This window comes from Natrix helvetica (genome assembly GCF_964273705.1).
Source record: "Natrix helvetica genome assembly, chromosome: 2".
In the NCBI taxonomy this organism is placed as follows: domain Eukaryota; kingdom Metazoa; phylum Chordata; class Lepidosauria; order Squamata; family Natricidae; genus Natrix; species Natrix helvetica.
This window is the reverse complement of record NC_138552.1, coordinates 17,176,461-17,200,073: the sequence shown is the minus strand read 5'-3', so window position 1 is coordinate 17,200,073 and position 23,613 is coordinate 17,176,461. Positions and strand designations below refer to the sequence as shown.

Genomic DNA, 23,613 nt, shown 5'->3' with positions numbered 1-23,613 from the left:
AATAAACTGGTTTAAATAAAATAAACCCCTCAAATATAGACCAGACTAGGAGACTAAAGCCATGCAGTTTTATAGCACTTTTATTGATGTAACTATACTACAGGTAGCCCTCAACTTACAACTGCAATTGAGCCCAAAAGATCTGTTCTAAAGTGCGATATTTGTTAAATTTTGCCCCATTTTGTTAAATTTTGCCCCATTATACAACCTTCTTGCCTCAATTGTTAAGTGAATCACCGCAGTTGATAAGTTAGTAACCTAGTTGTTAAGTGACTCTGGCTTTCCCACTGACTTTGCTCATCAGAAGGTCGCAAAAGGGGATCACACATGACCTGGGGACATAGCAACAGTCATAAATATGAATCAGATGCCAGTCATCTGAATTTGATCACATAATTGTGGGGGATGCTGGAAAGATTGTCACTGTGAAAACGGCTACTCTCTGGAAACAAATATTGTAGGGGTAAGACATCCCTAAAACCCCTTGGGGTGTGTTCTGTTAAGATACAGCCTGTTGTGCCTTATAATGGATTCTACTGTACTGCTGTAAAATGGCTTCTACTGTGCAGGCAGTGGAATTGCCATGGTAACGGCTTCACAGTACTCCACAAGGGGGCTCCCTCTGGTAAGGGGGAAATCCAACATTAGAAATTACATTTGGTCCGGACATTTTCCCCCTATAAATACCCAGGGTTATCAGCTAGTAATAAATAAGATACAGATAGTCCTCTACTTACAGCCACAACTGAGCTTGAAATTTCAGTAATTGAATGAAGCAATCATTAAGCAAGACACCATGTGACTGTTTTGCTCAAAAAATGCAATCCAGGCTCTCCCAGTTGTGATCGTTACATGGACCATTGTAGAGAGGGCCTGGATGAGGCAGAGAGACCAAGCCTCCCACCACAACCAGAATGGGACAACTCTCCACGGCCAACTTGCAGCAGCTAACACACCGTGGGACAATTCAACATGAGATAACTCAAGAAAGTAGAATTGCAGCCCAAGGTGCCTGCAAAGTCAGCCTAGAAATATCAAAGGACCGGCCCGCGGTGCCTCTGCTGGCCAAAACGGACCGTGCGGGGGCCCCCAGGGCCCGTTTTCAGCCAGCATAGTGCTGCAGGAGGCTGTGGAGGAGAAAAATGGGGGTGGGGTGTCACATGAACCCCCCAGGGCCCGTTTTCAGCCAGCACAGTGCTGCAGGACGCCGTGGAGGACAAAAATGGGGGGGGGGGATTTTCAGCCAGCGGAGTGCTACAGGAGTCCATGGACGCCAAAAACGGGCTGAGGGAGGGGTTGCGCAAGGTCCCTAGGGCCTGTTTTCGGCCGGCAGAATGTTGCAGGAGGAGTCCCTCCCTTCTCTTCCCCCCTCCCCCGGCCCACAGAGGAGAACTACAATGCTGATCCGGCCCTCGAAGAAATCCAGTTTGACATCCCTGCTCTAGCAGGCCGAGGGATTTTGTAAGTCAAGGATTATCTTTATATAGAAGAGGAGTCTAACATCCCACGAGCCTCATGTTGTAAGGAAAAGATGAATGAAAATTCTATTCAATAAGAGATTGGAAACCTTATTTGGATCTTTAGTTTAATGAAAAAAAGACTGAATTGATGATTTATGTGTTTGGGGATGAAAAAGGCTTAAAGAGGAGGGAAAAATTAAAACGGCAAATATTTGATGAAAAGAAGGTTAAAAGTCACAATTCTATGCTTTCTTTTTTCCTTTTTTTTCTTTTCTGTCTTCATTTTTCCTTTCATTTTTATGTTTAATTTTATATACCTTTTAATACTTTCGATACTTTTATTGCACTGAAAAGCCTTAATAAAAACATTTTAAAAAGAACATTGCATTCAATACGGTGCAAAGTTTTCTACATTTTAGAAGCTGCCACTTACGTTCTAGTATATTTATTTACCATTTTTTTCTCTTTAAACCACTGATAATATAGGAGAGGATATCCTGTTGCCCAGCAGCATAGTTTCACCATCTGGCCAGATAAAACGACTTGGGATTCTGGTTCTACCATGATCTTTATACCTATGAAAAAGATAAGACCAATCTACATTTAACACAAAGGAAGCTAATTATATGAACACATTGAAGTTAGCTTGCTTGCTTATTTAGTTGTTAATTGGGTTTGTAAGGCTGTCTAATCATTAAAAACTCAAGACAGCATATAGGACAAATTGATAATACAATATAATGATAAAGGGATAAGAAAATCTGAAAGAGCTGGAAGATGTGATTTCGGAACCGCTGAACAAAATCTTGGACCTGGAGCAGAAGGGAACTGCCAGAGTACTGGAAAGGAATTGATGTCATTCCAATCGTCAAGAGTGGGAATGTTGTGGCCTGCTAGTGGCCAGTGAGGAGGTTGGGGAGGAACATGGGCCAGTCCCAGAAGGTTGGGGAAGGCTCGGATGAGGGCTCTGCATCGGAGGCAGAGATGCGGCCAAGGCCGTCTGGCAGTTCTCAGCTGCCTTTGGAGATAGTCAGCAGTGAGGCAGAGGAACAGCTGGAGCCTGTTCCCAGTATGCGCATGCGCAGAGCTGCCAGAAGAAAAGAACAGCTAAGAAATCAGGGTCGACTTGGGAGTAAGACCACAGTTGAACGGTGATGGGTTGTTCAGTCATTCGTTTCAGGAGTGTGAAGATCTCTAAGAGACTCTGTGCGAAGTCTTTCCTGCGTTTGGAAAATATTTACATTTACAGCTTCCCGAGCAAGATAAGATCTGTGGTCATAAATTCACCTTTGAAAGACTGTTTACCAGGCCTTTGCTGAATGTGAATGAGAGGAATTAACATTCCTTTAACAAAAGGGGTTTTGTCGGGATCAGGAATCAGCTTTATGCTTTTGGGGGAAGCCTAGGTCAGAACAGGGAAAAAGTGGATCCAGGAAACTACAGTTTGACATCAATAAGTGGGGAAATCCTAGAAAAGATAATCAAGCAACCATAGAAGTGGTGCTAACATCAACATAAAAAATTCCAGGCATTTTGGTTAACATCTTATTCAACAAAAATAATATTTCATTAGACTTATTAGACTCCACTGTATTTATATGGAAAAGGCATCCTATTGTTTGAGATGCAATGAGATTAATGCTTCATTTAAGCATATGTTCATATAGTGTTCTATAATTGTTACATTTGGAAAGGAAGCTACTACATGCATCTACTCAATTATGAAATAAGATGCAATATTTATTGATGTTCACATTCTTTTGAACTATATTTATATCATCTGGAAATTGACTTTGGGCCAAAGTAGGTGCTCCATTATTTACCATTATAAAAAATAAACTTTTTTGTTGTTGCAATTTATGTTCTTCAGAATTGATGTTATTAGCAACTTATATATGAATCACTTGTCTGTGTAGATCAGGGGTGTCCAAACTTTTTGCAAGGAGAGCCAGATTTGGTGAGGTGAAAATGTGCGGGGCCAACCATTCAGCCTGACATTCTTTGAACCATTAACATTAAATGCAAATGAACTATTTTATGAAACACTAAACAAATAACTCCGGCGGTGAGAAGAGGCTACAGGCTGCTCAAAATTTGAAAATGGGCTGCAATTGGGCCCCCAGGCCGGACTTTGGATATGCGTGGTGTAGATTCACTGTGGATTACCATGTTACTTGCATGTGATATTTAACCAGTGGTAAAATACAATTTTTTTTACTACTGGTTCTATGGTTGTGGCTTGATGGGCATGGCAGGGAAAGGATACTGCAAAATCTCCATTCCCACCCCACTCTGGAGCCAGCCAGAAGTGGCATTTGCCGGTTCTCTGAACTACTCAAAATTTCCGCTACCGGTTCTCCAGAACCTGTCAGAACCTGCTGAATTTCATCCCTGCCTGCATTTAACTCACAAAAAGCAATTTGACTCTTCACTGGCAGTATCCCAAAGGCTCTTTCTAACAAGCTTAAATAGCTGTACACTAAACTGGAATATATACAGGTAGTCCTCAACTTTACGACCGTAACTGAGCCTGCAATTTCGGTCCAAAGTTGTGATGACCATAAATTAAATCATGACGGTGCCCTCTTTTACCACTTTTATTGTGGGGGTCGTAAATCAAATGCAGTGGTAGTTAGGCGAACCCACTGTTTGCCGTGGGGTATCTTTTTCTGGAAATCGGAAATAAATCCTGGTTTCAGGGGAAAAAATAATCATGGTCACGTTGTAAAGGTGGGCTGGTTGCTGAGTGTCCAAAATGTAGTCATGTGACTGCAAGGCAGGGGTGAAATCCAGCAATATCTGACAGGTTCTGGAGAACAAGTAGCGGAAATTTTGAGTAGTTTGGAGAACCGGCAAATGCCATCTCTGGCTGGCCCCAGAGTGGGGTGGGAATGGAGATTTTGCAGTATCCTTCCCCTGCCATGCCCACCAAGTCACATCATGCCCACCAAGCTACGCCCACAGAACCTGTAGTAAAAAAAATTGAATTTCACCACTGCTGCAAGGGGGTGGGTGGTTGCATGTCAGAAGTCCTTTTTTTGGGGGGGGAGGTCCATTGTAACTTTGACTTGTTCCTAAGTGACTTGTTCATAAGTTGACCGCTGCCTGCCCAAGTAACAGAAAGATTGTCATTATCCTGCCCCATACATCCCTTCGGCCGATCCGCTCACACAGAGAGGGACTTCTCCGGGTGCCGTCCACTAGGCTGTGCCAGCGGGCGACGCCCAGGGGAAGGGCCTTCTCTGTGATGGGCCCGACCCTCTGGAATGACCTTCCCCCTGATATCAGAACAACTACAGACCTCCGCTCCTTCCGTAAGAAGCTTAAAACCCACCTGTTCAATTCAGCCAGCCTGGCCTAATCCCAGCTTACCCACCTCAAGTCTGCATTTTTAAATTCTATGGGTTGGTTTTAGGCCGAGTTTTAATTTTTATCAATTTGTACAGGGTTCAAGGTTTAATTTGATTTTAAGGGTATTTATTATGTATATGGTTTTTTAATGTGGTTCCTGTACACCGCCCCGAGTCCCTTCGGGGAGATGGGGTGGTCTAGAAATCAAATAAAATTGAAATTGAAAAAAAAAATTTCCTTCCCTGATCGACTGCAAAGTCTTTTGGATTCGTTTCATTATTAGATGGAAGCCAATATCACTGCATGCTTTAAGTGCAAGATGCAACTTGTAGCAATATGATTATTAAGAGCTGGCCTAGGCTGAGAACTTAAAACTCACTTGGATTGAGCAACTGAAGCGCCTCGGTGTGTTGCAAAGACTGCAGCAATTCTGTCAACTCCGCAACGGTACAGCCTCTTTCACCCATTAGCTGAAGGAGACTCCAGCTGGGACTTCCTTCAGGAGCCAAGACTTGCAGAGAACAATGCTCCAACTCAAGAGAACTGCAAAGAATGACAACAAATAGCAATAGCCATAATACGTCTTCCTGTACATGCAGTTAATTATGTGTGGGGTATAGATCAGCATTTCTCAAACTTGGTAATTGTAAGATGTGTGGACTTCAATTCCCAAAATTCTGGCTGGGCAATTCTGGAAGTTGAACTCCACACATCTTAAAGTTACTGAAGTTTGAGAAAAGACTGGTCTGGAGTAAAATTGCAACTCTAGCTCCCAGAAAGAAATACCATAGACTAGAAAGATTGAGTTGGCCTTACATAACAGTCAGAGAACAAATCTGAAGGGAGTTGCCTTCTCCTCTCCTTGTGCAACCCAATTAACTCCCTCCAATTGATGAAAACAGTGCTAAGCCAAGACTTCCTGCAATGACCTAAGGCAGGGATCTCCAACCTTGGCAACTTTAAGACTTGTGGACTTCAATTCCCAGAATTCCTCGTCAGTCACCTAGCAACTGCTAATTGCAGCAGTTGTGATACACCATATATGGATACTTTAAAAAAAAGTTTTATTAGTTTATAACATAAACTACAACGAAAATACATAAGCAAATAGTAGGGAAAATAGGGAAAAGGGAAGGGAAAAAGTAAGGATTAGAATAGAATGGAATGGAATATGGAATGGGATAGGATGGGATGGGATGGGATAGAATAGAATAGAATAGAATAGAATAGAATAGAATAGAATAGAATAGAATAGAATTCTTTATTGGCAAAGTATGATTGGACACACAAGGAATTTGTCTTTGGTGCATAAGCTCTCTGTGTACATAAAAGATGCATGCTAAATCATGATCATAGTCGTCATAAATACATTCATCATGAATCATAAGATAAAGAAAAGGGGAAAAAGAAAAAAAAGGCATTGACTTCCGACTCCCTTGGGTGCAGTAGAATAAGGCATTAACATCAAACCTCAACTTTTTACTTTTACACTATCGTATTAACTAGTCATTTCTACAATAACAAATCTATCTAATCGATAAAACCCAAAATCAAAGTTTCATTTTTTCCCCACCTCAAGTCCAGAAGCGGTTTCCAAGTAGAAATCAAATTTAGCAGAGATGGCTAAATTGAATATTTTGATCAAAGAAATATCTTTATTTCTATGTACTGTATATGGACACTTTTCAGGGAGAGCCTCACCTAAGGTGCATTGCAGTGCCCTGAGATCATTTTTAGCCCCAAGGCAGGGCTAATTGTGCTTGACTGGCCCAGGAAGGGCTGCAGACGGTGCACTAAGTATAATTCTCACCACAACTGCCACTTGCAAACCCAAGGACAGATGGAGATTGAGGCATACTCTCAAACTGCCATCCTGCTCCTTCTGGGGTCAGCAGCCTCCTTCAGAACATATACAATAGGGCAGTGGTCACCAACTGGTAGTCCAGGGACCACTGGTGATCAGCAAGAAAATTTTGGTGATCCGCAGAAAAATTATTTTCATTTTTTATATTGCACTAAATTAGGGGTCCTCAAACTATGTCCCCTGGGCCGGATACATGCAATGAATGTTTGGGTTGCTACAGAGAGTCTCCCCCTTCGGGGTCTTTTTGTGCAGGTCAGAGGGGGGAAGAAATTCCAACTTGGGGTCTGCTTCAGCCTCCTGGTGTGGAGCTTTGGGTGAAGGCTGGAGGGAAGCGCTGCTGGTGGCGAAGAGTCGGAGGGCCTCGTTCCAGTGGGATTGCATCATGGCCTGGAACTGGCTGACCATCTCAGCCCAGTGAGCCACCAGGGGCCGGCACCTGGCCTTGCACTCCTGCAGATCTTCCCTCTGCTTGGAAAGGCTATGCTCGTAGTCCTCAGTGAGATGCTTCTGCTGAGCCTCCTTCTCGGTCAGATCCAATTTGAACTGAGCCAACTATTTTGCCAACTTTTTCTCATGGTGGCTGCTTAGCTCCAACAACTGCTTCCAGTTGGGGCCTTAAGGAGCCTGGGCGGGCAGTCGAAGAGTGGCTGGGAGAGGAGGGGCGAGTAGAGACCAGTGAGGTGCCCCTCGCCATGGCATTAAGTTGGCCATGCCCACCCAGTCACATGACCACCTAGCCACGCCCATCCATCCAGCCATTAGGCAGATCTTATTTGTGGGTCTGTGTGATTTAAAATTATGAATTTAGTGGTCCCCGAAGTCTGAAAGGTTAGTGACCCCTGCATTAGGGGATGTTAGACTTAATCAACCTGGCAGGTTTGATTCTGGATTTCCTTCAGATATTCTCATAATCACAGTAGAAATTATGATAAAAAGTGAAATGGCGGAACTGAAGAATTGGATGAGACTGCAAGGATCATCTAGTCTGACCCTCTGGAATCTATAAAACCTTTCTAAATATTGAAACATCCATGAGAGACAGCTGCCTAGCTTCTTTTTAAAGCCCCCCTGAAGTGGTGTTGTACAGAACAGGTAATCCTCAACTACATTTAGCAACTGTTCAAAGTCACAACAGCCATGAAAAAAGTGACTTACGACTGATCCTCGCACTTGTGACCATAGCAGCATCCCCAAAGTAAAAATTTAGGCACTTGGCAACCATCATGTATTTACAATGGTTGCAACATCCTGGGATCATCACTTGGCATCATCACTTCAACATAGCATGATTCACTTAACAACTGCAATGTTTCACTTAATAACCATGCCAAAAAAAGGTCATAAAATTGCATGTGATTCACTTAACAAGCACCTTGCTTGCCAGCAACTGAAATTGTAATCCCAATTGTGGTCATAAATCAAGGACTACGTGTATGAGAGAATTTTTCCTTCTATTTAAGGAAAATAGAGATAACTGCAGCTTGCGCCTGCTATTTCTTACACTAGTTTCTCTAGCAAGGGTTGCTAGATTATCTTCTTTTGTTAGATTTTTATCCTGCCTTTATTACATTATAAGTAACCCAAGGCAGTGAACACACATCTTCCTCCTGCTATTTTTCCAACAACAACAACAACAACAACAACAACAACAACAACAACAACACTCCTGTGAGGAGGGTTGGACCGAGAGTGCAAGACTGGCTCAAAAGTCACCCAGGCAGCTTTCATGCCTAAGGCAGGAAGTAGAACTCGATCTTTTGGCTCTTAGACCAGCATCTTAACCAAACTGACCAGCATGTAACCAAATTGTCTTGCATACAGGTAAGTCTCAGTTCAATCAGAATAGAGCTGGAAGGGAGCTTGGGGGTCTTCAACCCCCTGCAGGAGACCCTATATAGGGTGCTGTCCAGTCTTTTAAAAAAAAAACACCCTTCGGTGATGAAGCCTCTACAACCATGATGGCAAACCTATGGCACCTCGTCCCTGGGCAGGTCTCTGTGAACTTCTGTTTCCCTAAAAATGACGAAACAGAAGCTCATGGAAAAAAAAAAGATCTTGCCCCTCCTCCCACTGGCCAGCTGGTCTTTGGGTCTCTGCTGCGCATGCGCACATGTCCGCATCCATGTCCATGCTTGCACACATTTGCGTATGTTTGCTCATGCGTGCACACACCTTGAAGTGTGACCATGTGCATGGGCAGAGTTTGGGCACTTGGTGTCTAAAAGGTTCGCCATCAGTGCTCTACAACTTCTGGTGGCAACTTCTGTTCCACTGATTAATTGTCCTCACTGTTAGGAAGTTTCTCCTTAGTTCTAAGTTGCTTCTCTCCTTGATGGGTTTTCATCCATTGTTTCTTGTCTTGCCTTCTGGTGCTTTGGCAAATAAGTTGACCCCTCTCTTTCTTGTGAAAGCCCTTCAAATACTGGAACACTGCTCTCATGTCACACCCCTAGTCCTAGTCTTCTAAGCACCCATGATTGACTCTTTTCAGAACTGTACTTGTTGACTATTTTGGAAACCGCCTACAGCCACTGTTCCTTGACGTCTCCCCAAGGAAGAGGAAGTAGTGCCAAAGTTTACTGGAAGCCTATACAGAAGAAGGATGTGGAAATCGTTCTGATTGGAACCACCAGAAGTTCTCTGTAGGAAGCCCTCTACCCAAATAGAGCCTTCTGTTTCAAGCCCCTGACTCTTCAAGTGGCCTTCCACCCAGACCTAGGGGACAAGACACAGCCAGAAGAACTAACAGATTAACAGAGATGGAAGGGACCTTGCAGGTCATCTAGTCCAACCCCCGGCTCAAGCAGGAGACCCTACATCTACATCTACCTAGGATTGAAAACAGAACTTAGCTTAGTATCATCATCATCTTTTAAGACCCCATTATCTGTTGTGGGGTAGAGTCTGGGTAACTGAATAGAGCTAGCAGAGTCTTTACTGGCCGCTAGCTGCCCTTCGTCTTTATTCCAGGATCTTTGCAAGCCTCCCAATTTAACGGCGGTGCCATCCTGCAGCCGTGACTCCAATACAGATAGTCCTCGGCTTACGACCACAATTGAGCCCCAGATTTCCGCCGTTCAGCGAAACATTTATTGTGAGTTTGCCCCATTTTGCGACTTTTCTTGCCACGAGCTGTTAAGTGAATCACTACAGTTGTTAAATTAATCAAACGGTTGCTACGTGAATCTAGCATCTCCATTGACTCAGCTTCTCGGAAGAAGGTCGCCAAAGGGGATCACGTGGCCGCAACCGCCATAAATATGAGAAGTAGAGAAGAGAAGGGCGACAGAGGGAAGAAAGGAGGTAGGGAGGCAGAGGAGAGAGGGAGAAGAAAGTGATGGATAAGGTACAAATATGGTGTATGGAGAGCAGAAGAGCCAATAATCATTTTTGGGAGCTGATGGCAAGATGAAGTGATGTCAACATTTAATAACACAATACGATGTTGGCTATGTAATAGTATACATGTGGTTGTATGCTAAGAAAATGAAAAAAGAAACTTTATATAAAAATAAATATGAGCCGGTTGCTAAGCGGCTGTATTTTGAGCCCATGACCTAAGACATAACATGGGGATGCTATCATATAACCTGGGGATACTACAATGGCCGTAAGTGTGAAAACTGGGTGGTGAGTTTACTGTTTTACGGTTAACTCTGAACGGTCACTAAACTGAACTGTTGTAAGTCGAGGACTTCCCTGTGTCCAGACACGCCTCCTTTCGCTTCCCAGCGGCCAGAGACCCCGCACTCCTCTCCCCAAGAAAGGGGAGCCCTGTGGTCACTGAAGGACCCGGCCAGAGACCCCGCACTCCTCTCCCCAAGAAAGGGGAGCCCTGTGGTCACTGAAGGACCCAGTCTCTCTTTAGGGCAGTGTTTCTCAACCTTGGCAACTTGAAGATGTCCGGACTTCAACTCCCAGAATTCCCCAGCCAGCTGGCTGGGGAATTCTGGGAGTTGAAGTCCGGACATCTTCAAGTTGCCAAGGTTGAGAAACCCTGCTTTAGGGGATCCCTCTCTCCGTCCGCCTCCCGGAGGATCCACCTTCCCGCTCTCCCTGCCGAGCTCTCTCACCTCAGCCGGACTCCGCCGCGGCTCCCCGCCAGCTGCGCCAAATCCCGCCAGCCTTTGCCCGGAGGGGCGCGATCCAACAGGTGGCTGAGACGCCTCAGCAGGCGCTCCCCCAGACGGTGGATCAGCAGCGGGGCAGCCGGCAGCGACGACGCCGACGCCATCCCGAACAGGAGCGAAGCGAAGCCCGCGGAACACCCGGACGGCTCTGGCAGGCAGGGAAAGCGAAAGGGAAGGGGAAGTGCCGCCGCCTTCGCCGCTTCAGAGGCGGGGTCGGAGGCGAGGCGGAGGAAGAGGCGCAGGCGGGGAATCTCCCGCTGAGCAGGAAGCCCAAGGGCGGCGGCCGCAGGGGGTCCGCGGGGCTGCGTGGGAGCCCCGCCGCGCCTCAGAGACGGGGAAACTTGGAAAGTTCGGGACAGATTCGGCGATCTTTGCCCGTTTTCCGAACCTAGGCACGGCCAGGCTTGGTTGTTATTATTAGAATAGGATGGGATGGGACAGAACAAAATAAAATAGGGTGGGATAGGATGGGACGGGACAGAAGGGGACGGGACAGAACAGAATAGAATAGGATGGGATGGGACCGGACAGAACAGAATAGGATGGGATGGGACCGGACAGAATAGAATGGGACGGGACAGAACAGAATGGGACGGTATGGGATGGAACAGAACGGGACAGAACAAAATAGAATAGGAAGGGATGGGATGGGACGGGACAGAAGGGGACAGGGCAGAACAGAATAGAATAGGATGGGATGGGATGGACCGGGACAGAACGGGACAGAATAGGATGGGATGGGCCGGGACAGAACGTGACAGAATAGAATAGGATGGGATGGGATGAGATGGGACCGGACAGAACGGAACAGAACAGGATTGGATGGGATGGGACAGGACAGAAGGGGACGAGATGAGATGGGACCGGACAGGACGGGACAGAACAGGATTGGATGGGACGGGACAGAACAGAACAGAATAGAAATCTTTATTGGCCAAGTGTGATAGGACACACAAGGAATTTGTCTTTGCTGCATATGCTCTCAGTGCACATAAAAACACAAGAGACATTCGACAGGAATCATAAGGTACAGCATTCTTTCTTCAAGCCAACAAACAGCTGAAACTTCAAAATGTATTTATGAACTACTGAAACCACACATTTTAACTGTTTTCAGAGGTTTACAGGGCTTCTTGAAAACATCAGTAGTTCACTGGCTTGAGGAAGAATTCCGTCCATCCTTTTTTGTAATAAATATAGAAATCTTTATTGGCCAAGTGTGATTGGACACACAAGGAATTTGTCTTTGGTGCATATGCTCTCAGTGTACATAAAAAGACAAGATACATTCATCAAGAATCACCATCGGGTACAAATAAGCAATCAGGAAACAATCAATATCAATATAAATCATAAGGATACAAGCAACAAAGTTACAGTCCTGCAGTCATAAGTGGGAGGAGATGGGCGATAGGAACGATGAGAAGACTAATAGTAATAGTAATGCAACCTTAGTGAATGGTTTGACAGTATTGAGGGAATTATTTGTTTAGCAGAGTGATGGCGTTCGGGGAAAATCTGTTCTTGTGTGCAGTGCTCTGTTGTCTTAGTGTGCAGTGCTCTATAGCGTTGTTTTGAGGGTGGGAGTTGAAACATTTTATGGTGTGGATGCAAGGGGTCTGTAAATATTTTCACAGCCCTCTTTTTGACTTCTTTTTATGACTTGGATGGGAGACCACTAGGAAATCACCAAGGTTGCAGACTACACTGGGAAGTGCAAGAAGGCTCCCAGGTAAAGGGACAACTCACTGCAGGGCAATTGACACTTGATCAGGACACATAATTCCCACTCATAATCAATTTTTCATCCTGCCAAGGCTCTCGTTCCGTTCTTCCCATTATGTTCAATACCTTGGAGAGCCATCTGGTTTTCAAAAAGCATTTTAAATAATTACTTCGTCGTCGGTGTTTTTTTCACACTGTCTGTATTCCAACGTCACTGTATTTCATGTCTAAAATTAGTCCATTTGACCTGCACTCTCCTTTAGCTGTTACAGAACTGTTTTATGGCTTCCTATTCAGAACACACATGGGACGCGGTGGCTCAGTGGCTAAGTTCAGCAGTTTGAATCCTTAGCGTTGCGTAACGGGGTGAGCTCCTGTTACTTGTCCCAGCTTCTGCCAATGTAAAAAGGCAAGTAGAAAAATAAGGACCACCTTTGTTGGGAAGGTAACACTGTTCCATGCGCCTTCTGCATTTAGTCATGCCGGCCACATGACCATGGAGACGTCTTTGGACAGCGCTGGCTCTTCGGCTTAGAGATGAGCACCGCCCCCTAGAGTCGGGAACTACTAGCACATATGTGTGAGGGAAACCTTTACCTTTTACCTTATTCAGAAGTCATGGGGACATTATTTCACTATTGGGTAGTTCTCGACTTACGGCCACAGTTGGGATCAGAATTTGTTGCTAACTAAAGCGATTGTTAAGTGAGTCTCACCCAATTTTTACAGCCTCCAAAGTTTGATCCAGGTTTTAAGGCTGTTCTGGAAGGCCAGAGGATCGGGATGGATCTTGTTAGATTCGGGCAAGGAGAGGACAGACTCCAGACGAGCGTGACAACAGCTCTTTATGCAAGTCAAGTAGATCCGATCCAGCTGAAAACGGGGTCATGCAGCTCCCCTTTTATGGGGAGCTGGCAGACCTCCCGACCAATCAGAGTAGCTCTTTGTTCCCGCCTAAACGGCGGACCTGAGTGAAGACTACAGCAGTTTATGCAAATATCTAACACCCCTCCCCTCTTAGTAGGAGCGTTCCAGTTCGTTACGTAATCCTGTAAGTATGCGGGTCTTTGCTTCGTTCTGGTAGACCTGCGTAATTCGGGCTGAGTCAAGCTATCCTCCAAAGCACCTGAGGGCAGGACAGGAAGCAATGGGTGGAAACTAATCAAGGAGAGAAGCAACCTAGAACTAAAGAGAAATTTCCTGACAGTGAGAACAATTAATCAGTGGAACAACTTGCCTCCAGAAGTTGTGAATGCTCCAACACTGGAAGTTTTTAAGAAGATGTTGGACAGCCATTTGTCTGAAGTGGTGTAGGACAGTGTTGGCGAACCTTTTCAGCACTGAGTGCTAAAACGAGAGCATGCGCATGCAGGTGCAAGTGGCAGAAACTGGAAGAGCAGTCGGCCGGTGCGCATGCATGCTGCTCTTCCGGTTTCCAGTGCGCACATATGCACCAGCCACCTGGCCTTCTGGTTTTCGGCGCTTCCGTATGCATGCACCGGAACCCAGAAGAGTAACAGGCGATAGCTCGCGTGCCTGGAGAGATGGCCCTGTGTGCCACTTCTGGCACGTGTGCTATAGGTTTGCCATCACGGGTATAGGATTTCCTGCCTGAGCAGGGGGGTTGGACTAGAAGACCACCAAGGTCCCTTCCAACTTCTATTCTATTCTATTCTATTCTATTCTATTCTATTCCACTCCACTCCACTCTATTCTACCCTATTCTATTCCATTCCATTCCATTCCACTCCACTCTATTCTATCCTATTCTATTCTATTCCATTCCATTCCACTCCACTCTATTCTATCCTATTCTATTCTATTCCACTCCATTCTATTCTACCCTATTCTATTCTATTCCATTCCACTCCACTCTATTCTATCCTATTCTATTCTATTCCACTCCACTCCATTCTATTCTACCCTATTCTATTCTATTCTATTCCATTCCACTCCACTCTATTCTATCCTATTCTATTCTATTCCACTCCACTCCACTCCACTCCACTCTATTCTACCCTATTCTATTCCATTCCACTCCACTCCACTCTATTCTATCCTATTCTATTCTATTCCATTCCATTCCACTCAACTCCACTCCACTCTACTCTATTCCACTCCACTCCACTCCATTCTATTCTATTCTATTCTATTCTATTCTATTCTATTCTCTCTAGCTGGGAATTTAACCAGTGTATGAATAATTGCCCTTTTTTATTTAAGCTTAATTAGAGGATAAAATCTTTTAAATGTGATTATATCGATTGCTGTAGCTTTTTATATAAAAGAATTCTCTTTTTTGGCACTGGTTTATCTGCACAGCAAGATATCTTTTGCAAAATGGCCCTCCATTTGGAATGCTCCAAATGGACCATTCCCAATTACACAGATAAAAGGCATAGGAGAGCTTTTCTAGTTTTCTTTTTTTATTGGATTTTTTTTCCTCCTGTCTATATGTTAAGAATAAAGTCTGAAGACCCAAAGGGGATCTAGGGAAAGGATGCGAATAGAAGACAGTATCAGCTGGATCATATATATACCTTTAAAGTTCTTTTAATGAGGCAGGAGAATTGCCCAATAACCATCTTTGCTGGAAGCTCAGTTAGCTTTGCCGTAAACCCAGTGAAGTTTCCATAACTTGAAAATTGTTTATGTAACTTTATTGCAAGATTGGTTGGGCAATAAATGTTTACATGTTGTTTATACTAGTTCCAGACATCTGTAGACTATTAAAATCTGAGTTTTAAATTTGTAGGCCTTTGGAGAGGCTGTTCTATCGATTACGCCTTCCTATGAAAGTATTGCTTTGTCGTGGCAGGCTATTTTCATTTCTGCTGAATAACTAAGCCGATGTGTTTTAGAATTAATGTTAAAACATTCTTTCTCGTAAGATAGGCCCCTCTAGGTATCCTTATTGAATGAGGTAGAAGAGATTTCTTCAGCCCTGTTCCAAGAAAGCTAATAACAGCATTAGGGAGAAAGGTTGTGAGAAAAGTTACACAACCTCAAGACACTATTTTTTTATTGTAGAAAAACTAACATTGATTTTTTTCCATTTCAGGGTCAAATTTCCCCCAAGTCATCGACTTACGAGCACAATTGAACCCAAAATTAATGTTGTTAATTGAGACATTTGTTAAGTGAGTTTTGCCCCATTTTATTGCCATGCTTGCCACAGTTGTTCAGTGAATCTGTTCTGACCTAGGCTTCCCAAGAGCATGAAGCAAACTCTTGTCCCAACAAAAACTCCTTTTATTAATTTATTGTTGAAATCTGCTCATTCACATCCAACAAAGTCTTTCAAGGGAGGATTTACAGTCACAGACCTTATCTGGCTTGGAGAGCTGCCAGGCCGAGATCTGCAAAACTTGGCAAGGAGTCTCAGAGAGTCACAAACCAATTAAGTAAACTAATTCCCTCCTGCAAACCCAACTCCCCTTTCGCTCCTCTTTTATTTCCTCTGGGAGGGGCCATTCATCCTCCACCTGTGGCCTTTACTCCCAAGTCGACCCCTGTTCTTTAGCTGTTCCCTTTGTCTGGCAACTCTGCACATGCACACACTGGGGACAGGCTCCAGCTGTTTGTTCTGCCTCACTGATGTCTGACTCTGAAGGCAGCTGATAACTGGCATATGGCTGTGGCCCCCCTCTCTGCCTCCAACACAGAGCCCTCTTCAGAGCCTTCCCCAGACTCCAGGACTGTCCCATGTTTCTCCCCAACCTCCGAATCTGCTGCCAGCTCTGCTGGCTGCTGGCGGGCCACAACAGAATCAATGCAATTGATAAATTAGTAACCTGGTTGTTAAGTAAAAATAGCTTCCCCATTGACTTTGCTTGTCAGAAGGTCACAAAAGGAGATCATATGACCTTGAGACACAGCAATGATGATAAATATCAACCAGCTGCTAAGCATCTGAATTTTGATCACATGATCAGGAGGATGCTGGAAATGTAATTATGAAAAACGTTCATAAGTCACTATTTTCCCTCCCGTTGTAACTTTGAACAGTCACTAAATGATTTGTAGTAAGTTGAGGACTACCTGTATTATTGGTTAGACAATAGGATGGCCACGCCGTGAGAACAAGTCTAATAGCTGCAAAATCTAATCTTAGCCAACTAGCTGATAACCACCAAGAATGGTATGATTGTGAAGTTGGCCCAACACCACTGTATATGAATCTCAGTCAAACTATGATTGTATATCATATGTTGGCTCCTATATATGGCTCTTGCCCTGCAGGAAGTTAAAACCCACCCCTCTCCTAGAAAAATGACATGGAAAATATTGAAAAGGCAGAATATTATATGAAACGGAGAAACATGTTTTTAGGCAGGAAGCAGACTCAGTCTTAATGGCCCCACCTTTGTCAATCGGCCATTAAAAAGACTGGGCCAGTCTACTCTATGTAACAAAGATCTCCCCCTTAGCTCAAGGGTGATGGGATTAAGGCATGATAGTATTAGCCCCTTATCCATCTCATCACAGGGCACCTGGGAAGAAGCAATGCTCAACCAAACCTGGACTCAAAGCACAGCCTACAGAGTTGCCCCTGCATGGGCCCCATGGGAGTCTGACAACCAATCAGAATACAAGCTCAAGATCAAAGGACTTTCAGCATCTAGTTCTCTTTTTCTTCTTCACCCAACATCTGGAAGCACGTGATCCCCCTTTTCTATTCAGGAACTCAAGCCATGTGATCCTGTCCACCATTAAACCATCTTCCCAAGCAGTCTCCATGTCTCCAGTGTCTTTTTCCCCACTTGGAACTGAACCTCTATACATTTTCCAAATTATTCCATGTCTCTGCATTGTCTCAACAGATTCTCCAAACTCTCACCCAGATTTCCCTGCTGATCTCTTTAAATATTTACAAGTGTATTCATAGCTGCTGGTAGCAGTTAAGACCCTCTCACTTCCTGAATTAGCCGTATTTCCCATTGATCCCTCTCCTCCTCCTCCTCAGACATTTTTAAATAAAATGTGAGGCCCAACATAGGCAACCAGAGATGCGGAAGGAATTAATGGTTTTTCATTGCTATTCAAGAAATCAGACATGGAAAACACATATATGAATTAAATTACTTGAGTCAAAAAAATTAATAATGCTTAACAGAGTTTCTTCTTTTTTAAAAAAAGTGTGTTGTTTTTTTTAAATAATAAAATTGAATAATGAAAGATGTTATACAAAGGGATGGACTTAAAGAATCCGATCAAGTTCTCCTCGGGATGGATCACCTGTTTGTGATTAAATCGTCTACCCTTTACGACATGCAGTGATATGATCACACCCGGCAAAACAACATTGATACTTTCAGCCTTCTTGGCTACGAGTGAGAATTATTTGCAACTTGTCAAAGAGGAATAGTACAGCAAAAGAATGAACCACACATGCCCTTCTACCGACACCGTTCCAAAGTAAGTAAGTAAGTGTGTGTGTTCATTTACCATTTCATTTAGCAGAAAGGTTGTGGGTCTGTTGTGTAGCTGAATGGGATTTCTCTGTTTAGTTATAATGAAGTTTGAAGGGCTGTTTATTTGTCTCGTACTAAAATATACTATAGTTAACCACCCTTGTTATTAATTACATAATCTATGGTAAATGACCTAGGTTTCCCTTTAGGGTTTTGAAATATCTTCATAATCTTTCAGGACGTTCCAAAAATAGTATCAATAAATCTTTCCTCATATGCCAGATAAAAGTAATTTAGGGGAGGGGGGGGAAGCAACAACATCTTTTGACCCTTTATAATCAATGACTATGATTTCCACAACTGTGCTTATGTATTAATAACCTTGAAAACATCCTTCGCCTTTTGTATACGTCATCCTATAAAATATGTACCTAAAATTAACGAGATTTTGTTAATGTGGATTTCTTGGATATACATTGCATTTATGCAAAATGTAGGCTGAAAAGAAACCGCACATGTTGAATGTATCGTATATAGTTACAAGATGCGGATTTAAAAATAGACTAGGATGGGATCAGCATGTCTCTGTGCCTGACTAGATTTCATTAGCTCCCCTTAAATTAAATTACACACAACCGATATTTCTTCTATTTAAGTTATTCTCTGCCTTCCACTCAATGTTGCCTCATGGTGCCTGCCTGGACTAATGCTTGCAGTTTTCTTGGCAAGATTTTCAGAAGTGGTTTGCCACGGCCTCCTTCCTAGGGCGGAGAGAAAGAGGCCCCAGGTCACCCAAGGCAAGATTAGAACTCTTCTTCTCACAGTTTCTAAGTTTAACCACTATAATAAACTGGCTCTCATGTATGTGTGTCTATGAGTATATATGTGGTGTCTGTCTCTATATGTGTTTATGCATGCATGTCTATGTGTATGTGTGTGTGTCTGTTTGTGTAATTATCTATCTATCTATCTATCTATCTATCTATCTATCTATCTATTCTATATCTACAGTATATGTATCTATATCTAATCTCTATAATAACTATCTCTGTCTGTCTGTTTGTCTGTGTCTGTCTATGTCTGTCTGTCTGTCTGTCTGTCTGTCTGTCTGTCTATCTATCTATCTATCTATCTATCTATCTATCTATCTATCTATCTATCATCTACCCTATATCTCTATCTCCTATCTGTCTGTCTGTCTGTCTATCTGTATCTATCTATCTATCTATCTATCTATCTATCTATCTATCTATCTATCTATCTATCTATCTATCATCTATCTATCATCCACCCTATATCTCTATCTCTTATCTATCTATCTATCTATCTATCTATCTATCTATCTATCTATCATCTATCTATCTATCTATCTATCATCTATCTATCATCTATCTATCTATTCTATATCTACAGTATATGTATCTATATCTAATCTCTATAATAACTATCTCTGTCTGTCTGTGTCTGTCTATGTCTGTCTGTCTGTCTTTCTTTCTTTCTTTCTTTCTTTCTTTCTTTCTTTCTTTCTTTCTTTCTTTCTTCTATGTCTATCTACATCTATCTATATCAAATATATATGTTGGCGTCTGCATGTACTGTATGTGTATATATATTTGCAAGTGTGTGTGTGTGTATAGTTGCAAATAACCAATGCTTTTCAAAAACATTTATTGTAATGCTTCTCAAGTTCAATAATTTTAAAAAGTACAGATAGGATAGTTAGTACTCTCCTTCTTTCAGAAAGCAGCACTTAAATATGCATTTTTTTTAAAAAAAGGGGTATTTTGCATCAGGACTCTAGGTTCTTCAAGGTGGTGTCCCCAGCAGTTTCTATATATCATTTATTGGTTCAGTGTGTTCTGTAATAAACTTCCCTCTCATTCTTCAGTGACTCAAGCTTTCCCTTCGGTCTTTTCCTTCCAAGATTAGATTAGATCTTCAACTGTTCCTTTTTCTGACATGGTATGGATTCCACCTCAATTGCTCAGTTGCCTCCAGCTCTTTGAGACCCCCATGGACCATAGCTAACCCTTGTCCTCCAGGGTTGAGTTCGTTTAGGGCTGAGTAATAAAATAGTATGCTTTAATTCACTCCAATATGCCTGGTGATGTTGGAAAATGCTATTAGCCATTAAGTGAGGGAAGGGGTCCTGTTTTTCCTAAACCTTGTCAAACACTTTTAAAACTTGCTATGACCTATGTGGACCATTCAGCCAGAATGGGGATGCTGAAAATAGTCCCCCCACTAGGCAACAATTTACCTCCAGAGACTTCAATAGCACTCTCTATAACTTGTTTTGAGGTACGCGGTGGCTCAGTGGCTAAGATGCTGAGCTTGTCGATCAGAAAGGTCAGCAGTTTCGAATCCCTAGCGCCGCGTAACGGAGTGAGCTCCTGTTACTTGTCCAAGCTTCTGCCAACCTAGCAGTTCGAAAGCACGTAAAAATGCAAGTAGAAAAAATAGGGGCCACCTTTGGTGGGAAGGTAACAGCGTTCTGTGTGCCTTCTGCATTTAGTCATGCTGGCCACATGATCACAGAGACATCTTCGGACAGCGCTGGCTCTTTGGCTTTGAAACGGAGATGAGCACCGCCCCCTAGAGCCGGAAACAACTAGCACATATGTGCAAAGGGAACTTTTACCTTTACCTTTATAACTTGTTTCTCAAAGGGTTGTGAAAACAGAGCTCTCCTGCAGAGCTTTTAATTACTCTGTTGTAATGAAGAATGAAGGGAGATGGATTTATTGGAGGTGAGGTCTGTTTTAATGATTTTATGCAAGGGTGTCAGCAGAGGCTCAAGGAAGCCAGCTGTGAATGTATGATCAAAGTCGCATCCCTTTTTATGTGCATCCTACGCAATAAGACATGTAGAAAGGAGATGGGGCTTCCTTTCAACAGTTGTGAGTGCCATCTTGATCTTTTGACCTCACCCACTACTCCCAATTTCACATTCAGCTTTTCTAAACCATCAGGTACCCTTGCAATCACAATAGCAATAGCACTTAGACTTATATACCACTTCAGAGTGTTTCACAGCCCTCCCTAAGCAGTTTACAGAGGCAGCATATTGCCTCCAACAATCTGGGTCCTCATTCTAACAACCTCAGAAGGTAGAATGTGAAGGATGTGTAGTTTTTTTTTATAGTTTTCTTGTGAATGATATACATTGAAGATGGCATTTAATTTCATTATACGAGGTGCAATGGCAATAAAATAAAGTTACCTTAACTTAATGGAAGGCTGAGCCAACCTTGAGCTGGTCGGAATCGAACTCCTGGCAATGAGCAGAGTTACTGCATTGTAATCTTTGTGCCACCACAGCTTTGTAATAGCAATACGTACGTACGTACGTACATTCATACATACATACATACATACATACATACATACATACATACATACATCTTCAAAGATAAATAATTGCCCTTAATTTCCAGAAATGGGACAAATGACTTCCCTGTATAATTCTCCATTCAGACTTTTCAAAAAGCGGATGAATCCATTTCTATTCTGAACAAATATTAATTGCAGCTAATTGATTCTTAACTGTCCCAACAATCATTTAGGTTTTTTTTTTATAGTTACACTAGAAACGGTAACCTTGGATGTGACAATATAATTTTTAAAAGACTAAACAACCTGCCAAAGCATCGGAGGGTCAAATCTCACCACAGGTGTTATGGGCTGGACTGGGCTAGTACATCACAATAAATCATGCTTTACTTAATCATGTTAGCTGAACAAACTATGGTTGATTGAATTCACACCTCACACCGAGCCCTGAGGTCATGATTTACAAGCTGTGACAGCTGGGTGCGATCTGTGGATCCATCCGCTAGATGGCGGCGTTTGGTGACGGCGGCTTCTCCCCACATTACAGATAATAACACAGAAACATCTGTCATTAGGAAGTGTGCATAGGCGCATATAATATTACCTTATTTTGCAGGCCGCTAAAAGAATGACAGTGCCTTGTCCAAAGCACATTCAAAGAACAATGGATAAATGCGGCCTGCCCTTTTGAATAGCTGTGCAAGGGCATTTGAAGCAGAAAAGGCTTCCCCCACCTCCCCCCACTGGTTTTTCTTTCTTTAAACACATGAAGGAGCACACAAAACCAACCCCCGCCAGTGTAAATGAGCACATAAAGAAAGCTTGAAGGATTGGGTGCAGCTGCCAGACATTGATTAAAATAACAGGTGGTGCAAAGCCCAACCAGCATGCCTGGTTTTTAATGCTCTTCTCTTTGAGTTTCCCAGGTTCCAGAAAGCATAGGGGACTTAACTTCCCTCTGCACCACCTCCACTGTTAGATCGGTTAAAGGAAAGGCACACTCAGGCTTAGGCAGCAACAGCTTTTTATTAACAGAAGTCAACTATGTACAATCCAGCGAAGGCTCAGTCTGACAGCAGCCCTTTTATAGGGAGCTGTCAGACCCTTCGACCAATCAGGTTGAATCTCTGTTCCCGCCGGAACAGAGGCCCTTGGTGTAAACCATTGTAACTGATTCTGGTATCTAACACCCCTCCCTTCTTAGATGGGATCAACCGACTTGTGATGTAGTCACGCAAGTAGGCGGGCTTTCTGGTGGCTCGCCCAGACCTGCGCAGTTCAGTTGGTGGGTGTTCTTCAGTCAGGTCGGAATATCTAGAGCTGGTTCGCTCGGAGCTTGCCGTGGACTTGGCCTGTGGAGGTGTGGTAGGTGACTCTGGTGTCGTCTTCTGTTCGCTTTGGTGGTGGCTGCCATGCCCCTTGGTTGAGCCTCTGTTGGTGGTTAGGTCGGCATCTGGGCTTCCAGGTTGTAGCGGGGTGATCGCTTCTGCATACCTTGGCAGTGTGCCTTTTTTGATTGCAGTGTTGGCAGATTGTGTCACGGAAGTGGCAATGTGTTCTGAGATGGTCTCCTCCACAGCCGGCACAAGGCGGGAAATGCGGTTCGAATTTTCACGCCACTTGGTGCGGTCACTGCACATGCAGTAGCTGTCATCTTCGCTCTCCGAGCCTTTAGGCTCTGTAGCCTCGCGATACATGCCTGCGCTCTTCTGCAGGCTTTTAGGAATGTTTTGGGGCTGCTGGGTTTCCGTAGATTTAACAGCAGACTCAGTGGCCCTGGCTTCGTCTAGGGCAATTTGAAGCGTCAGATTAGATTTCGCCAGTAGTCTCCTCTGCAGGCTAATGTCTCGAACACCGCATATGATGCGATCAAGTATTAGTTCATTGAGATCTCTAAACTCACAGTACGCTGCGGCCTTTCTGAGCACCGCAATGTATTCATTGATGGATTCCCCCTTCTTTCTGGTTATGAATGTTGAATTCGTGCCTTTGGACGTAGTTAGAGAGTCTGGGAGCATAGTCTGTCCTCAGCGTCTGTTGTAGCACCGACCAAGCGACCAATTGGAGTGGTGCTGGCTCGGACAAATCTTTTGCTGTCTCGAACACCTCTCATCTGCAGTAGCTCAGGAACATGTTCTTTTTCCAGCCTTCAGGAAGGCCCATGAGGTCACTGGCTTTGAGGAAGCAGTCGAACCTTAGCATGTAGGATTCCCAGTACTCGGTGACTGTGTTGTATGGAGTTGGTGAGTCGTGCATTGACATCTTGTGTCCCTGAGCGCATTTGAATTTGCCGCTCAAAGATGGCTGCTCGATGTTGCGCCGAGCTCCAGGCTGGA

At 43.6% G+C, this 23,613-nt stretch overlaps 1 protein-coding gene across 6 annotated transcripts in view; it reads right to left on the bottom strand.

Moving 5' to 3' along the window:
- The window catches only part of MALT1 (MALT1 paracaspase), a 59,807-nt gene extending 48,842 nt beyond the window's left edge, over positions 1-10,965 (bottom strand). For all 6 annotated transcript variants that reach the window (XM_081942147.1, XM_081942148.1, XM_081942149.1 and 3 more), the window contains exons 1-3: positions 10,749-10,965; positions 5,191-5,354; positions 1,914-2,035 (exon numbers count right to left, since the gene is read on the bottom strand). In XM_081942147.1, coding sequence (XP_081798273.1) covers positions 1,914-2,035; positions 5,191-5,354; positions 10,749-10,909 — 447 coding nt within the window. In that variant the 5' untranslated portion in view covers positions 10,910-10,965. The remainder of the gene's footprint in view (positions 1-1,913; positions 2,036-5,190; positions 5,355-10,748) is intronic.
- Between the last annotated feature and the right edge of the window lie 12,648 nt (positions 10,966-23,613).